Source organism: Myotis daubentonii, chromosome 3, assembly GCF_963259705.1.
Source record: "Myotis daubentonii chromosome 3, mMyoDau2.1, whole genome shotgun sequence".
NCBI lineage: Eukaryota > Metazoa > Chordata > Mammalia > Chiroptera > Vespertilionidae > Myotis > Myotis daubentonii.
The window spans coordinates 58,450,956-58,462,493 of NC_081842.1; the positions used below are offsets into that span (position 1 = coordinate 58,450,956).

The 11,538-nt window shown below is 40.3% G+C and overlaps 1 protein-coding gene across 4 annotated transcripts; it reads left to right on the forward strand.

Annotated features, from left to right (window-relative positions):
- On the forward strand, positions 1 to 8,175 carry LOC132230342 (HSPB1-associated protein 1-like). Of its 4 annotated transcripts, XM_059687666.1 has the most exons (5): positions 1 to 305; positions 3,089 to 3,172; positions 4,016 to 4,122; positions 7,057 to 7,167; positions 7,281 to 8,175. In XM_059687666.1, the coding sequence occupies exons 3-5, from the start codon at positions 4,054 to 4,056 to the stop codon at positions 7,788 to 7,790; spliced, it is 690 nt and encodes a 229-aa protein (XP_059543649.1). In that variant the 5' UTR covers positions 1 to 305; positions 3,089 to 3,172; positions 4,016 to 4,053; the 3' UTR covers positions 7,791 to 8,175. The 4 variants fall into 4 exon arrangements, with proteins under 4 accessions (XP_059543649.1, XP_059543650.1, XP_059543651.1 ...); XM_059687667.1 differs by lacking the exon at positions 4,016 to 4,122 and having other exon boundaries at positions 30 to 305; XM_059687668.1 differs by lacking the exons at positions 3,089 to 3,172; positions 4,016 to 4,122 and having other exon boundaries at positions 30 to 305.
- Positions 8,176 to 11,538: the final 3,363 nt, after the last annotated feature.

Below are 11,538 nucleotides of genomic sequence, written 5' to 3' on the forward strand. Positions count from 1 at the left end.
GACCACTGACATTGCTCCTCTATTCCTCTATGGATTGAATGAAAATGAGTAAATACAAATACTTACTGCTGCCTTCTTACATGTTTTGTCTCAAGCTCAGAGTACTAATTTATGTCTTTTTTGTTTAAATTAGGAAAAGATGGCATCTCTTTCCCCCTGAGGATACTCCTTTCCTTTATCCAACTAGAATCCCTTATGAAGAATCTAGTGTGTTTAGTAAAGTCAATGTTGTCAATCCTGATGTAAAGCGTTTTCCTCGGTTTCAGGAAGCTCGAAGACATGTGGTTACACTGAGCCCAGGACAGGTAATGCGGAAGCTGGGAATTGTCTCATGGCCTTAGGACACGTGCCTCTCCCTTTCCTCACCTTCCCCTAGTCCAGTGGTCGGCAAACTCATTAGTCAACAGAGCCAAATATCAACAGTACTTCTTCAAAATACAGTTGCCCAGGCCGAAAACCGACTTCTGCACATGGGCCACAAAGTTTCAATCGCACTGTACGTGAGACTGCACGTGGTATTTTGTGGAAGAGCCACACTCAAGGGGCCAAAAAGCCACATGTGGCTCGCGAGCCACAGTTTGCTGACCACGGCCCTAGTACAAATAAGTAGGTTTTCTCTGCTATTGGAAGGTAGCTTTTCCAGCTGTAGTCTTCACATACATACTTTTTTGCTTCTCAGGTCATGGAAAGATGGGAGGAGGGATCACAGCTCCTCCTACTGGTAAAGAAAAGAATGGACTGTGGTGGAAGACAGCTCACTAAGTTGTTTTTTGTTTTTGTTTTTTTCTTGTTTTCATGTTAAGAGCAAGTGTCAAGGCATGGGTATCCGAGCACTTCTGGAACCTTTATTCACAGTTCATATCTGTTCAGCCGTGCTGGAACCCAGACACATATCGTTGCAGTGCATCTAGGGCAGAGGCATTACAGAGCCAGAATGATGTGCTTTTAAGCAAGAATGGATTGAATGGATGTTGCTTTTGTAACTGTCTCTGAAACATTAACAAAAGTATTGTACTTAGTGCTGCTACCCAGTAGGGAAAACCACCTTCACAACACTGGCATTTGCTGTCTGATGTTTTATTAACAACTTGAAAGGTATTCTTAGTCTCTTACAGAGAGTTTACTCCCTCCCTTATCCCTCTCTCCTGCCTGTTTTCCTTCCGTTGCTCCCTTTCCCCTGGCTCCCTTCCTGCTTCCTTCATACTTGAGTACTCCAACGCAAACAGTCTGACTAAGTTGCTTCCATCCATTGGTGGTTACCCCCCCCCCCACCTTCCCCCACAGCCCCTGGCAACCACTTACCTATTTTCTTTCCCTATAGATTTACCTGTTCTGGACATTTCACATAAGTGCACTCTTACAGCATATGAACTTTGAGAATTGGCTCCTTTCACTTAGCATAATGTTATCAAGGTTCATCCATGCTGTAGAATGTTATTAGTACTTCATTCCTTTTTATGGCTGAATATATTCCACTGTATGGAGATCTATTTTGTTTATCCATTAATCAGTTGACGGACATCTGGGTTGGTTCCACTTTTAGACAATGATAAGTAATGTTGCTATGCACATTTGTGTACAAGTTTTTGTACATGCATATGTTTTCAGTTCTCTTGGGTACGTATATAGGAGTGAAATTCCTGGGTCATATTACTAACTCTGGGGGAACTGCCAAACTTTTTTCCACACCATCTACTTCATTATATCTTCCCACCAGCAACATCTGATGGTTCCAATATCTCTACATCCTCACCAACACGTGTTATTTCCCTTTACTATTATTATTATTATTGTTATAAAAATTCTAGTGGGTGTAAAGTGGTTGTAATTCATTTTTTCTTTGATTTTAATAGCCAAATTTGAATGAATGTTTTTGTCCATCATATCAGTTTTCCTTACATCCACTACAAACTGCTTATTCCTTAATCCACTACAAACTGGCTCTCTCTCTTCCTACTTTACTAAAAGTATACTCTGTGATGGGACATGCATGACCTCCTAATGACGGAATCCAGTGGTTGTGTTTAGTCCTGTTCCACTGAAAGGTGCTCTCTTCCCACCTCCCAGCTCTACTTGTCCATAGTGAGTGCCACCAACTTCCTAAATCTGAAGCCCAAAAGCTTGAGGTATCTCCATGTGCTCTATTCAGCCTTCTGAGGAAATCTCATACTGAGTCTGGACAAGCACAGTCCTCCTTGACTCTGCCCATTGCTTTTGTCTACTATACCTTCCTATTTAGATCTTAACATTTAATAACTGGACTATTGCAAGAATCTCTTGTCCTTCCTAGACTCTGCCATAATGTCGCTATTTTAACCATCCCCCTACTCAAAGTTTCTCAGCCACTTCCAGTGCCAGTTGGATAAAATCCAGACTCTGTGTTCTGATTTCAGAGCCCTCCACAGAACCTCACCTAACTAACTCTCCCACCTCATCTCCTATCTACTTGCTGTGCCTCAACAGTCCCACCTCCCTTGTCTGTGCCACTTCTCCCTCCTGATAAGTCCTCATCCTTTTCTCTGTCTAAACTCTCTACCAGCCCTGGTTCAAACCACTTCCTCCATATCCAGGGTGCCCCTGACCTTAGTTTGTGCCTGCTTCTCCCACCTTCAAAGCTCCCTTGCACCAGTGTCCACTCATCTAATTCACCACTTATACCACCTCTCTGTGTATTACTATTCCACTGGCTCGGTTTTAGGCTGTGAGGAGACAGAGACTATGGCCTATAGTTTTACCTAGGCCCTTTCTCAGAATGCATGCAATTATTTTGCAATGGAAAGGAGGAAATATTAGAATCTCAGAATTCTTTACTAAGACCTAGATGTAAACAGATAAAGTCTTGGATTAAGAAGAGTAGAAACTGGAGGAGCTGGCAGTGTCCTTTGGAGAACAGATGAATTTGTCAACAAAAAAGGAAATAAAAGGATTGTGGGGTTTTTCTTGTTTTCCTTTATTATAGCAATATTACTGTAAATTCATTTGTATTACTTTCTTTTTCTAGTATCTTCAATTGGGCTTTTTATTTTGATTCTGATATAAAAATAAAATGTCCTGGACTTGTGCTAACCATTCTTTATTTGGTTTTCAGGTTCTGTTTGTTCCCAGACACTGGTGGCATTATGTAGAATCCGTTGATCCTGTCACTGTCAGTATAAACGCGTGGATTGACTTGGTACTTTTTTTCTTAATAATTGTATTCCCTGCTTTTAAGATACACAAAGCCTGTTTCTAAAACGTGATTAATTTTAACCAACATTCCAGCATTACTTTGTGTTGCTGTATCATGAATTGTGTTCTGTGCTCTGTGGATGGATGTTTAGGATGGAAACAGGATGTTTAGTGATGTGCCATTCTTTCTTTTAATGGCACCCAATGGGCCTTGAGGTTGGCTTGCAGGGTCTTTACCCTTGACCAGTGTAGTTAGATTGTGCAGGCCTGGCTGGATCTGCCATGCATATCTCATGTTGCCAGACACATCTCACACCATCTGGACCAGAAATACTGCTTCTTGATTCAGATCTCTCATAACTAGTTGGACAATTCCCAGTCCTGGCTTATACATTTTCTCAAAGCAGAGTCGTGCTAGGTTTTTATCATTTCATTTCTGCCTAAAACCTTTTCTCTCCGATATGCTATGCTTAGTCCTGGTTGCCTGCTCTACTCCACAATTAAAGTGGCTGCTCATTTGGCTCAAGTCTGTCTCTTCAACCCAAGGCCTTGACTGCATCTATACGCTCTTTCACCAGAGGTGTTGACTGCACCTGTGCCCTCTTTAACCTAGGCCTTCAGTCCACCTCCACTGTCCTCTCCGGCCTTGGTTGCATCTCCTCTCCTTGGCGGCTGCAATCTCCTCTCAGTCGGGCTTTTCTTACCCTTTGGTGATGGAAAGGGCTCTGGTGGAACACACAGTAACAGGAAGCTGTATAGTGTGAGCTTAGAGCAGATCTGTCGTCCTTGGGAGTTAGGTGAGAGGTGGGGCAGATCAGTAGACTCACTGAAGTTCTGCTTGTGGCAGGCTGAATTGGAGTTGGAGCACATGCCAAGGCAGAGTCCATGGACTCCACTTCCACTCCCTGTACCAGTCACATGTGCAGTACCCCAACAGATGCCACTTCTCCCAAGGTAGCTCATCCTGTTCTTGAATAGTGGGCTTGTCATCTGCCTGCTTACAGCCATACCCATTATTTCTGAAACTATACACAATTTTTTTCCTTTCTAAGTATTTTACAATACCTTTGATGTGTCTCCTTAATCTCTTCCAGGCTCAAAACCTCTTTTTATTGCACGATGTTTTTATGTGATTTTCTTTTCAGACTCTCCACCATTTTGGCTGTAGACTTGGAATTAGGTAGACTTAAGACACAGGTCTATACCTTTGTTAGCTGTCTCACCTAGGTGATTACTTAATGCCATGAAGCCTAAGTTTCCTCACTGGTAGAACAGGGATTATAATTACACTTCAATAGGGTGACTGTGAGGTTTAAATTGGGCAAAACATGTATAAGCATCTAATTCAGTGCCTGGCACATGGGAAGTGTTCAAAAATAGAAATTGCCACGAGGAGGAGAAAGAGCTGTTATGCCAAGCATAGCCCTCTTAATGTTCGGCACCTAAAACTGAAAACCAGTGGGCCTCATTTGGTGGAGCATAAGGTTTCTGCCTCATGTGACTTTTGACCCTAAATTTCTTCAGTGCTGCTCATAATGCTACATTAACTTTTTCAGTCATCTTGTCTCACTTGCGGCTCACGCCCAGCCCTACGGTATCCGTGCTTCTCACGTGGTCAGTGCCACATCAGATTGTCCTCCATCCTGAGTCTGCAAAGCTGGTTCTTTAAATTTGAGCCCCGTTCCTTAGTCACCTCTCTTAGTTTTCATCATGTCTATTTGGTTGAGCATTGCAGCTTCCCAAGATAATTTTGAATTTGAGTCTCATTTATGCTTTTAGTGAAACTCCTTCAGGCTGGCTTGTGCCCTTTTGGTATGTCACCATTAATCTTTGAGATTATCCTTGCTTTCTGGTACATAGTAGATACCCCAGGATTGCCTTGTACTTGGGCTGCCCCAAACTTGGAAGTCAATAATTTCTCCAAGTGGCCAAGGTTCCTTTTAGTGGGAATGGTATTTAGAAATCCAGATTTGGGCTCTACGGCTGCTCATTGCTACTGGTGTCACTGTTTCCAGACTCTCTAAGTGGTGAAGCTAGAATGTAGTATAGATAGGTAGGTGATTGATAGATTGTTAGATAGAAATATACCTATACTTCTAAATCAAAGTTAACATTATAGGGATTTTTCTTATTTATTTCTTTAGTCTTCTCTTACACTGAATTTCTGGGTCCATAATAACAGTAACATATTTACTTCTTTGTTTTATCCACCAATGTTTTTTCAGATGTCGAATTTACAATTCCAAATTCTAGTACTCATATGTGACTTTCTTTTCAGAAACTATAAAACTTGTCAGTAAAATTTGATATTTTTTTGCATCCTTTTTATCGTTAGACTATATCCTACTAACTGGGTACAGAGTACTATTTTCAGTAGCCATCATGACAGAATTCTTTTCATTTGTGATTATGACTTCAGTTTTTGCTGTTAAGGCCTTCAACTGATTGGATGAGGTCCACCCACATTGTTGAGGACAATCTTCATTATTTAAATTCAACTGATTATAAATATCAATCACATCTAGAAAATATCTTCACAGCAACATCTCTGCCAGTGCTTGACCAAACAACTGGCACCATAGCCGAATCAAGTTCACTTATAAAAATAACCATCACATACAGCAACTCTATGTTTAACCTTCTGAGGAACTGTCAGGCTATTTTCCAAAGCAGCGGCACCCTTTACAGTCCCACCAGCAGTGTAAGAAGATTCTGGATCCTCCACAATTTTACCTATCTTTTTTATTATATCTGTCCTAGTGTAAAGTGGTGTCTCATTGTGGGGATTTGCTTTTTAAAATTTAGTATTATGTTTCTAAGATTAATCTGTGTTGTCACATGGAGCTGTTCATTCATTTCACTGTGGTACGTTTTCTTGTGTTAATATACCACACTGTATTGGCTCATTGTTCTATTGATGGATAATTGGGTTGTTTACAATTTTTTACTTCTATAAATAGAATATTCTTGTACAAAAGTACAAGTTTCTCTAGAGAATATTTGTGATTCTCAAAGTAGAATTGGTGGTCTGTAGGGTACATAATACTCAAGTTTACTGATAATGCCAAGATGTTTTCCAAATGGTTCTATCAGTTTGTACTTCCATCACCAGTGTGTAAGATTTCTGTCTGTGCACATTTTTCCACCACTTGAAATAATCAAACTCTCTTTTACTAGTTTCATAATTTATATTTCCCCTATTTTTAATGAGGTTAAGCATATTTTTATGTTTATTAATCATATAATTGTTTTTTAATTGAAATGCTTATCTTCATGTCTTTTGACCATTTAAAAAAATTGGGTCATTTTCTTTTTGAACTGTGCAGATTCTTTATGTATTCCAGATATTAATCTCATATCAATTATACTAAATGTTACAGGCATCTGGTTTTTTTCTTTTATGAGTTTGAGGAGTGGAAGTTGTTAATCTTAATACAATTTCTCATTAATGCTATAGTTTATATTTATTGTGTCTTTACATATTTACATTCGTGTGGCTAAGCAAGTTTATATGAAATTTTCTCCCATTCCTCAAACAATTAGCATATCAACCTCTATAGGGATTATTCCTCCATATGTAACACTTTTTCTTTTTTTCCTTGAGACATGTCAGAGAATGGAAAAGATTGGAAAGACATCAGAGGGCGGTTCTTACTCAAGGCCTATGCCTTATAGACAGGATATATACGTAAGTTTGGTTAGTGAACTATTCCACAGCTCTTCTAGATGTCAGATGATAGTGAACACATAAAACACTGTGGTCTGCCATTCCTTGTGTAACAAAGCTTATGTTGATGAGAACAGAACACACAATTAGGGACTCTAGTCTCTGTTGTAAGCCATGAAACAGAGAGACAAATGAAAAGATGATGTTTTATCTCAACTTAGGAAGAGGAACACCAGGCTCGGGTAGAAGAGGCAATCGCCCGCATGCTTGTGTGCGCCCTGAAAACTGCGGAGGACCCACACAGTACCAGGGCTTGGTTAAACCCAACGGAGGTAGGCCGCTCCTGGTTTCCATCATGGCAGTTGGTATTCTGTAATAAATCAACCCTGACTAGATTTATTTTCCAATTTATGTAACCACTTAAAAGATTTCTCTTTTTCCTTAGGTTGAGGAAACGTCCCATGAAGTCAATTGTCGCTACTTAAATAGAGCTGTTTCTGCCTTTTTTGATCATTGCAGAACATCTGAGACAGTAGAAATCCAAACACTCAGAACAAACGGAGAGCACATGAAAAAGGAAGAATTCAACATGCACAACAACCTCATGGAGGTAGATCAAACAGGTAGCCAGAAGTTAACCTTGGGAACAGTAGGAGAGCAGGCAGCATGTCCCTTTGGCCCTGATCTGGTTCCCGTGCTACCGAGTTCAGAAGATCCACCCTCAGAAACAGGAGGCATGTTTAAAAATGATCGTAAAGACTTTGTTGGCAAAGCTGGAGAGCACTTTGACAAATTGCACTGTACAAAGAAGCAACGAATGATGAGTGGACGTGAGAATAAAATTGTGGAACAGGTTGCTTCAAATAGTACTATGGCTCCTTCCCAAACTTTCATTTCTACAGATGACTTACTGGACTGCTTGGTGAATCCACAAGTAACCAAGATAGTGGCATAACTTTTGATACAAGGAAGAAGTTTGTGATTGTAATAGAAAATGACTTTTTAAATATTTCAAACATTTTTAAAATAGTGTGATTTTTAAATAAAAGATGAAACAATGAAAAGCAGTTTGCACAGGCTTGTACATGTACTTGTTCTTACCTAGTTAAATTTCAACCTCTTGCCACCTTCTTGCATGTACATTGCTCTTTGCCCAAACTGGCTCTTTGTTATTTGTGAGGCCTTCTTTCTGAGCCTTTTTCTTTCCTCTCCCTTCCCATCTCCTCAGCCTATTTCAAACGTAAGCCCCAAGTGTTCTCAACAGGAAATAATCTCTCTATCAGCCTTAAGCAGGGGTCAGCCTGCTGCTTGTTTTTGTGATAAAGTTTTATTGGACCACAGCCATGCGATTTGTTTATATGTTGTCTGAGATCGTTAGGGTTGTGGCGTCAGAGTTGAGTAGTGACAGAGGCATTATGGCCCACAAAGCTGAAAATCTTCACTAGCCCCTTACAGAAAACAAATTGCCAACCCCTGGCGTAATGCATCCACTGGGTAGATTCTAGCCTTGACCTGAAGTGATGACACTTCTAACACCTGCAGAATTCTCGCTGTTAATGCCTGTCATCCAGGGCAGGATACCAATCAGGAGAAAAGTAGGTGGGGGTCCAATATGGAAGGAACTGGGACATGTAGGAACATCAGCCCTGGGAATAAAAGGGCCTGATGCTACTGATGCCTGAAACTGACTAAAAGCTTGGTTTGGTGAAATTGATCCCACTCATTACATTTGCAAGATTTGGAGATAATTACCATTACTTTCTAAGAATTTAGACATTAGAAAAGCATATTTATCTCTGGGTAACCACTTTTGAAACAAATACACAACAAAAGATAAAGTCACCCTTTTGATGAGCTCACTACTGGCCCCATCCTTCTCAGTCTTCAGGCTGAAGGTATCAGTAAATTTAAAAAAAAACTGCCTTCAAGGAGAGAGCAACGGAGGGAGGTGTGTGAACATGACCAGGAAAGGAGGATCTGGAATAAAACCCTTCTGCAGCATTTACCACCATATGATCACTATATATTTACCTATTTATTTGATTGCTGTTTATCTTCCCCAACCAGAATCTCACTGCATGAGGGTTTGGACTTTGATTATTGCTGTATTCACAGAGCCAGATCAGTGACCAGAATATGGCAGGTGTTCGTTAAATACCTGAGCAGGTTATTTTTAAAAGGATGTCTTGTGGCAATACTCCATCAAATACATCGGGGCAGAGGATGTTGTAGCCAAGGGTATGATGTCCATGAACCTTAATAGGTATATCCCTATTGCAGAAATACACAGTTTGTCTTCAAACATTTTATTTTTTATGTTTGTTACTCTTTTGCCCATTGTTTTTCAAGTTGCAGGCTGTCACCTATTAGTGAGTCATAAAATCAATCTAGTGAGTGAGACCAACATTTTTTTTAATAGGACATAATAGGTAATTTCAATGAATTCAATAGTAAATGTAAGTATTCTGTGAAACTTGGCAGGAAAAGTTTTTTTTTTTTTCAGGGTAAATATATTCCATAAAACTTTTCAGTTATATCTGTGTCTGTACTGAGCCTAATATAAAATGTATTTCTTAGTGTAGGTCAGAAACATTTGAAAGTTGTTCTGGGACAAAGCATTTGACTCAGAGGTAATAGTCTTTCACATGCAGAGCTGGAAACAGTTAAGACATTGGGCCCAAATGTTGTAGCTCAGTGGTTGAACGTTGACATATGAACCAGGAGGTCACAATTTGATTCCCAGCCCAAGTTTCAGGCTCGATCCCCAGTGTGGGGCATGCGGGAGGCAGCCGATCAATTGATGTTTCTATCTCTCTCTCCCTCTCTTTGCTCTCTGAAATCAATAAAAAATATACTTTAAAAAAATACATTGGTGTGAACGGACTGGAAGTGTAAATAGGTAATGGGAGATAAATTTCCTGACTTCAAATAAAGAGATTATGATGCAGCAAGAGGTCCTGGCTCTCTGTGAGTGGGGAGCCTGAGAGAGAAGAGAGTGAAAGGGGGAGGCTGTCACCCACCTGGGTACCTCGGTCCTGTTTCATCCTCTGTTTCTCAGATGAGCTGCCTGAGTGAGTAGAAGTCAATTATAAAAGCACTGACCCTAGAGCAGTGGTTCCCAACCTTTTCATGGCCATGCCCCACCTCAGTATCTCTAAAACCTGATGTCCCCCCACTCCCTGTGACATATAATTCTTATTATTCAAAAAGTGAACTCACATTCACGTGGAGGAAGCCTTAAAGGCCATTAACTTGGTCTAAATAAGCTTCCAAAGAACATGGCATCCATGAAAGAGAAAAACAAAAGAATGAAAGGACAATTGAAGTACTGAGGAAGAAATCACTAAGAAATTGTTAAAAAATAATAATATGAAGTGATATGAAAAAAATAGCAAATAAAGTTTCAAAACAAAGAGCACTGAAATGCATAAATATATCACAATATATATTTATATACTGTGTATGAGGCCCCTAGAACCATAAGGAAGGCAAAAAATTCATTGTTAATAACTCATTCTTGAATTGCCCCCCCAAACATAAAATTGCCCCCCTGTGGGGCGTGTGCCCCACATTGAGAACCACTGCCCTAGAGACTAGAGGGATTAAGGAATACAAGCTCATCCTGTGCCTAAAGTCACAATAGGGCTGACCTATACAGTAGGCACAGTGGCTAGGGTCCCTGAGCTTTTAGGGGTCCACAAAAATGGTTTAGTTTCTTTTAAAAAAAGTTTAATCCATCCTCAATTACATTCATGTTTATATCAATGAAGTTGCAAAGTACAAGTTTTAATACTTAATAGAGTAAGAGGCCCACAAAGGCCAAAGTGCTTGGGGCCCAAGAGAGTCCTAAGTGGCTGTGGGAACCAGGGGTTTCAGAAGCATTTGAGGTGCTTGCTGAAAATGCAGATTTTGGGGCAACCTCTAGATCTACAGAATCTGACTCCCTTGGGATGGGCCAGGATTTACAGTCTCAGCAAACACCTCAGGTGATTTAAATACCAAAAACAGTTGAAGAACCTCTGCCATAGAGTAGACCACCATGACCTATCACAGGCTCAAGGTGGGTTTCTTTCAGCAGGGGCTCCTTGTTGGGGTCAGTATGCCCTTCAGATTTATGAACTAAACCTGCGCTGTGCCCTTGTAAATTTTAGCCGATTTGTTTTTTTAAAGAGAGACTATTTTTGTTTTAATCCTCACCTGAGGATATGCTTTTTATTGATTTTTAAAATTTTATTCATTTATCTTACAGAGAGAGGAGGGAAGAGAGAGAAACATTGATGTGAAAGTAAAACATCAATAGGTTGCCTCCTGTATGCACCTGGACCAGGGATCGAACCCACAATCTCAATATGTGCCCTGACTGGGAATCAAACCCGAAACCTTTTGGTACTCGGGTTGACACTCCAACCAATTGAGCCACCCTGCCAGGGCTCAGCCGAATAGTATTACTACTCTGAGGATCCTCTGATGCTGTCATATGTAATTGTGGTCTTTCCCAGCAGTGGCCTGTGTTCATCATCAAGCTCTCCTGTATTTGCCTTGAGGATAAAAATGATCACCACCACATGACATTTTCCAAGTCTTTTATTCAAAAAGCAGATAAGTGACATATTTCTCTTGATTGGGGATAACTTAACATTTACTGACTGGATCATTATACCTTGAGTCAATGCACCCTGATATTCAGCCTTGCCCTAAGTTAA

What these genes read in the sequence shown, in the direction of transcription:
- LOC132230342 (XM_059687665.1), top strand. Translation starts at nt 5,618, where the DNA reads ATGAGGTCCACCCACATTGTTGAGGACAATCTTCATTATTTAAATTCA. An exon ending in TTTACAGTCCCACCAGCAGT is followed by an intron (nt 5,870 to 7,056) that starts GTAAGAAGATTC and finishes ATCTCAACTTAG; the next exon opens with GAAGAGGAACACCAGGCTCG. An exon ending in CTTGGTTAAACCCAACGGAG is followed by an intron (nt 7,168 to 7,280) that starts GTAGGCCGCTCC and finishes CTTTTTCCTTAG; the next exon opens with GTTGAGGAAACGTCCCATGA.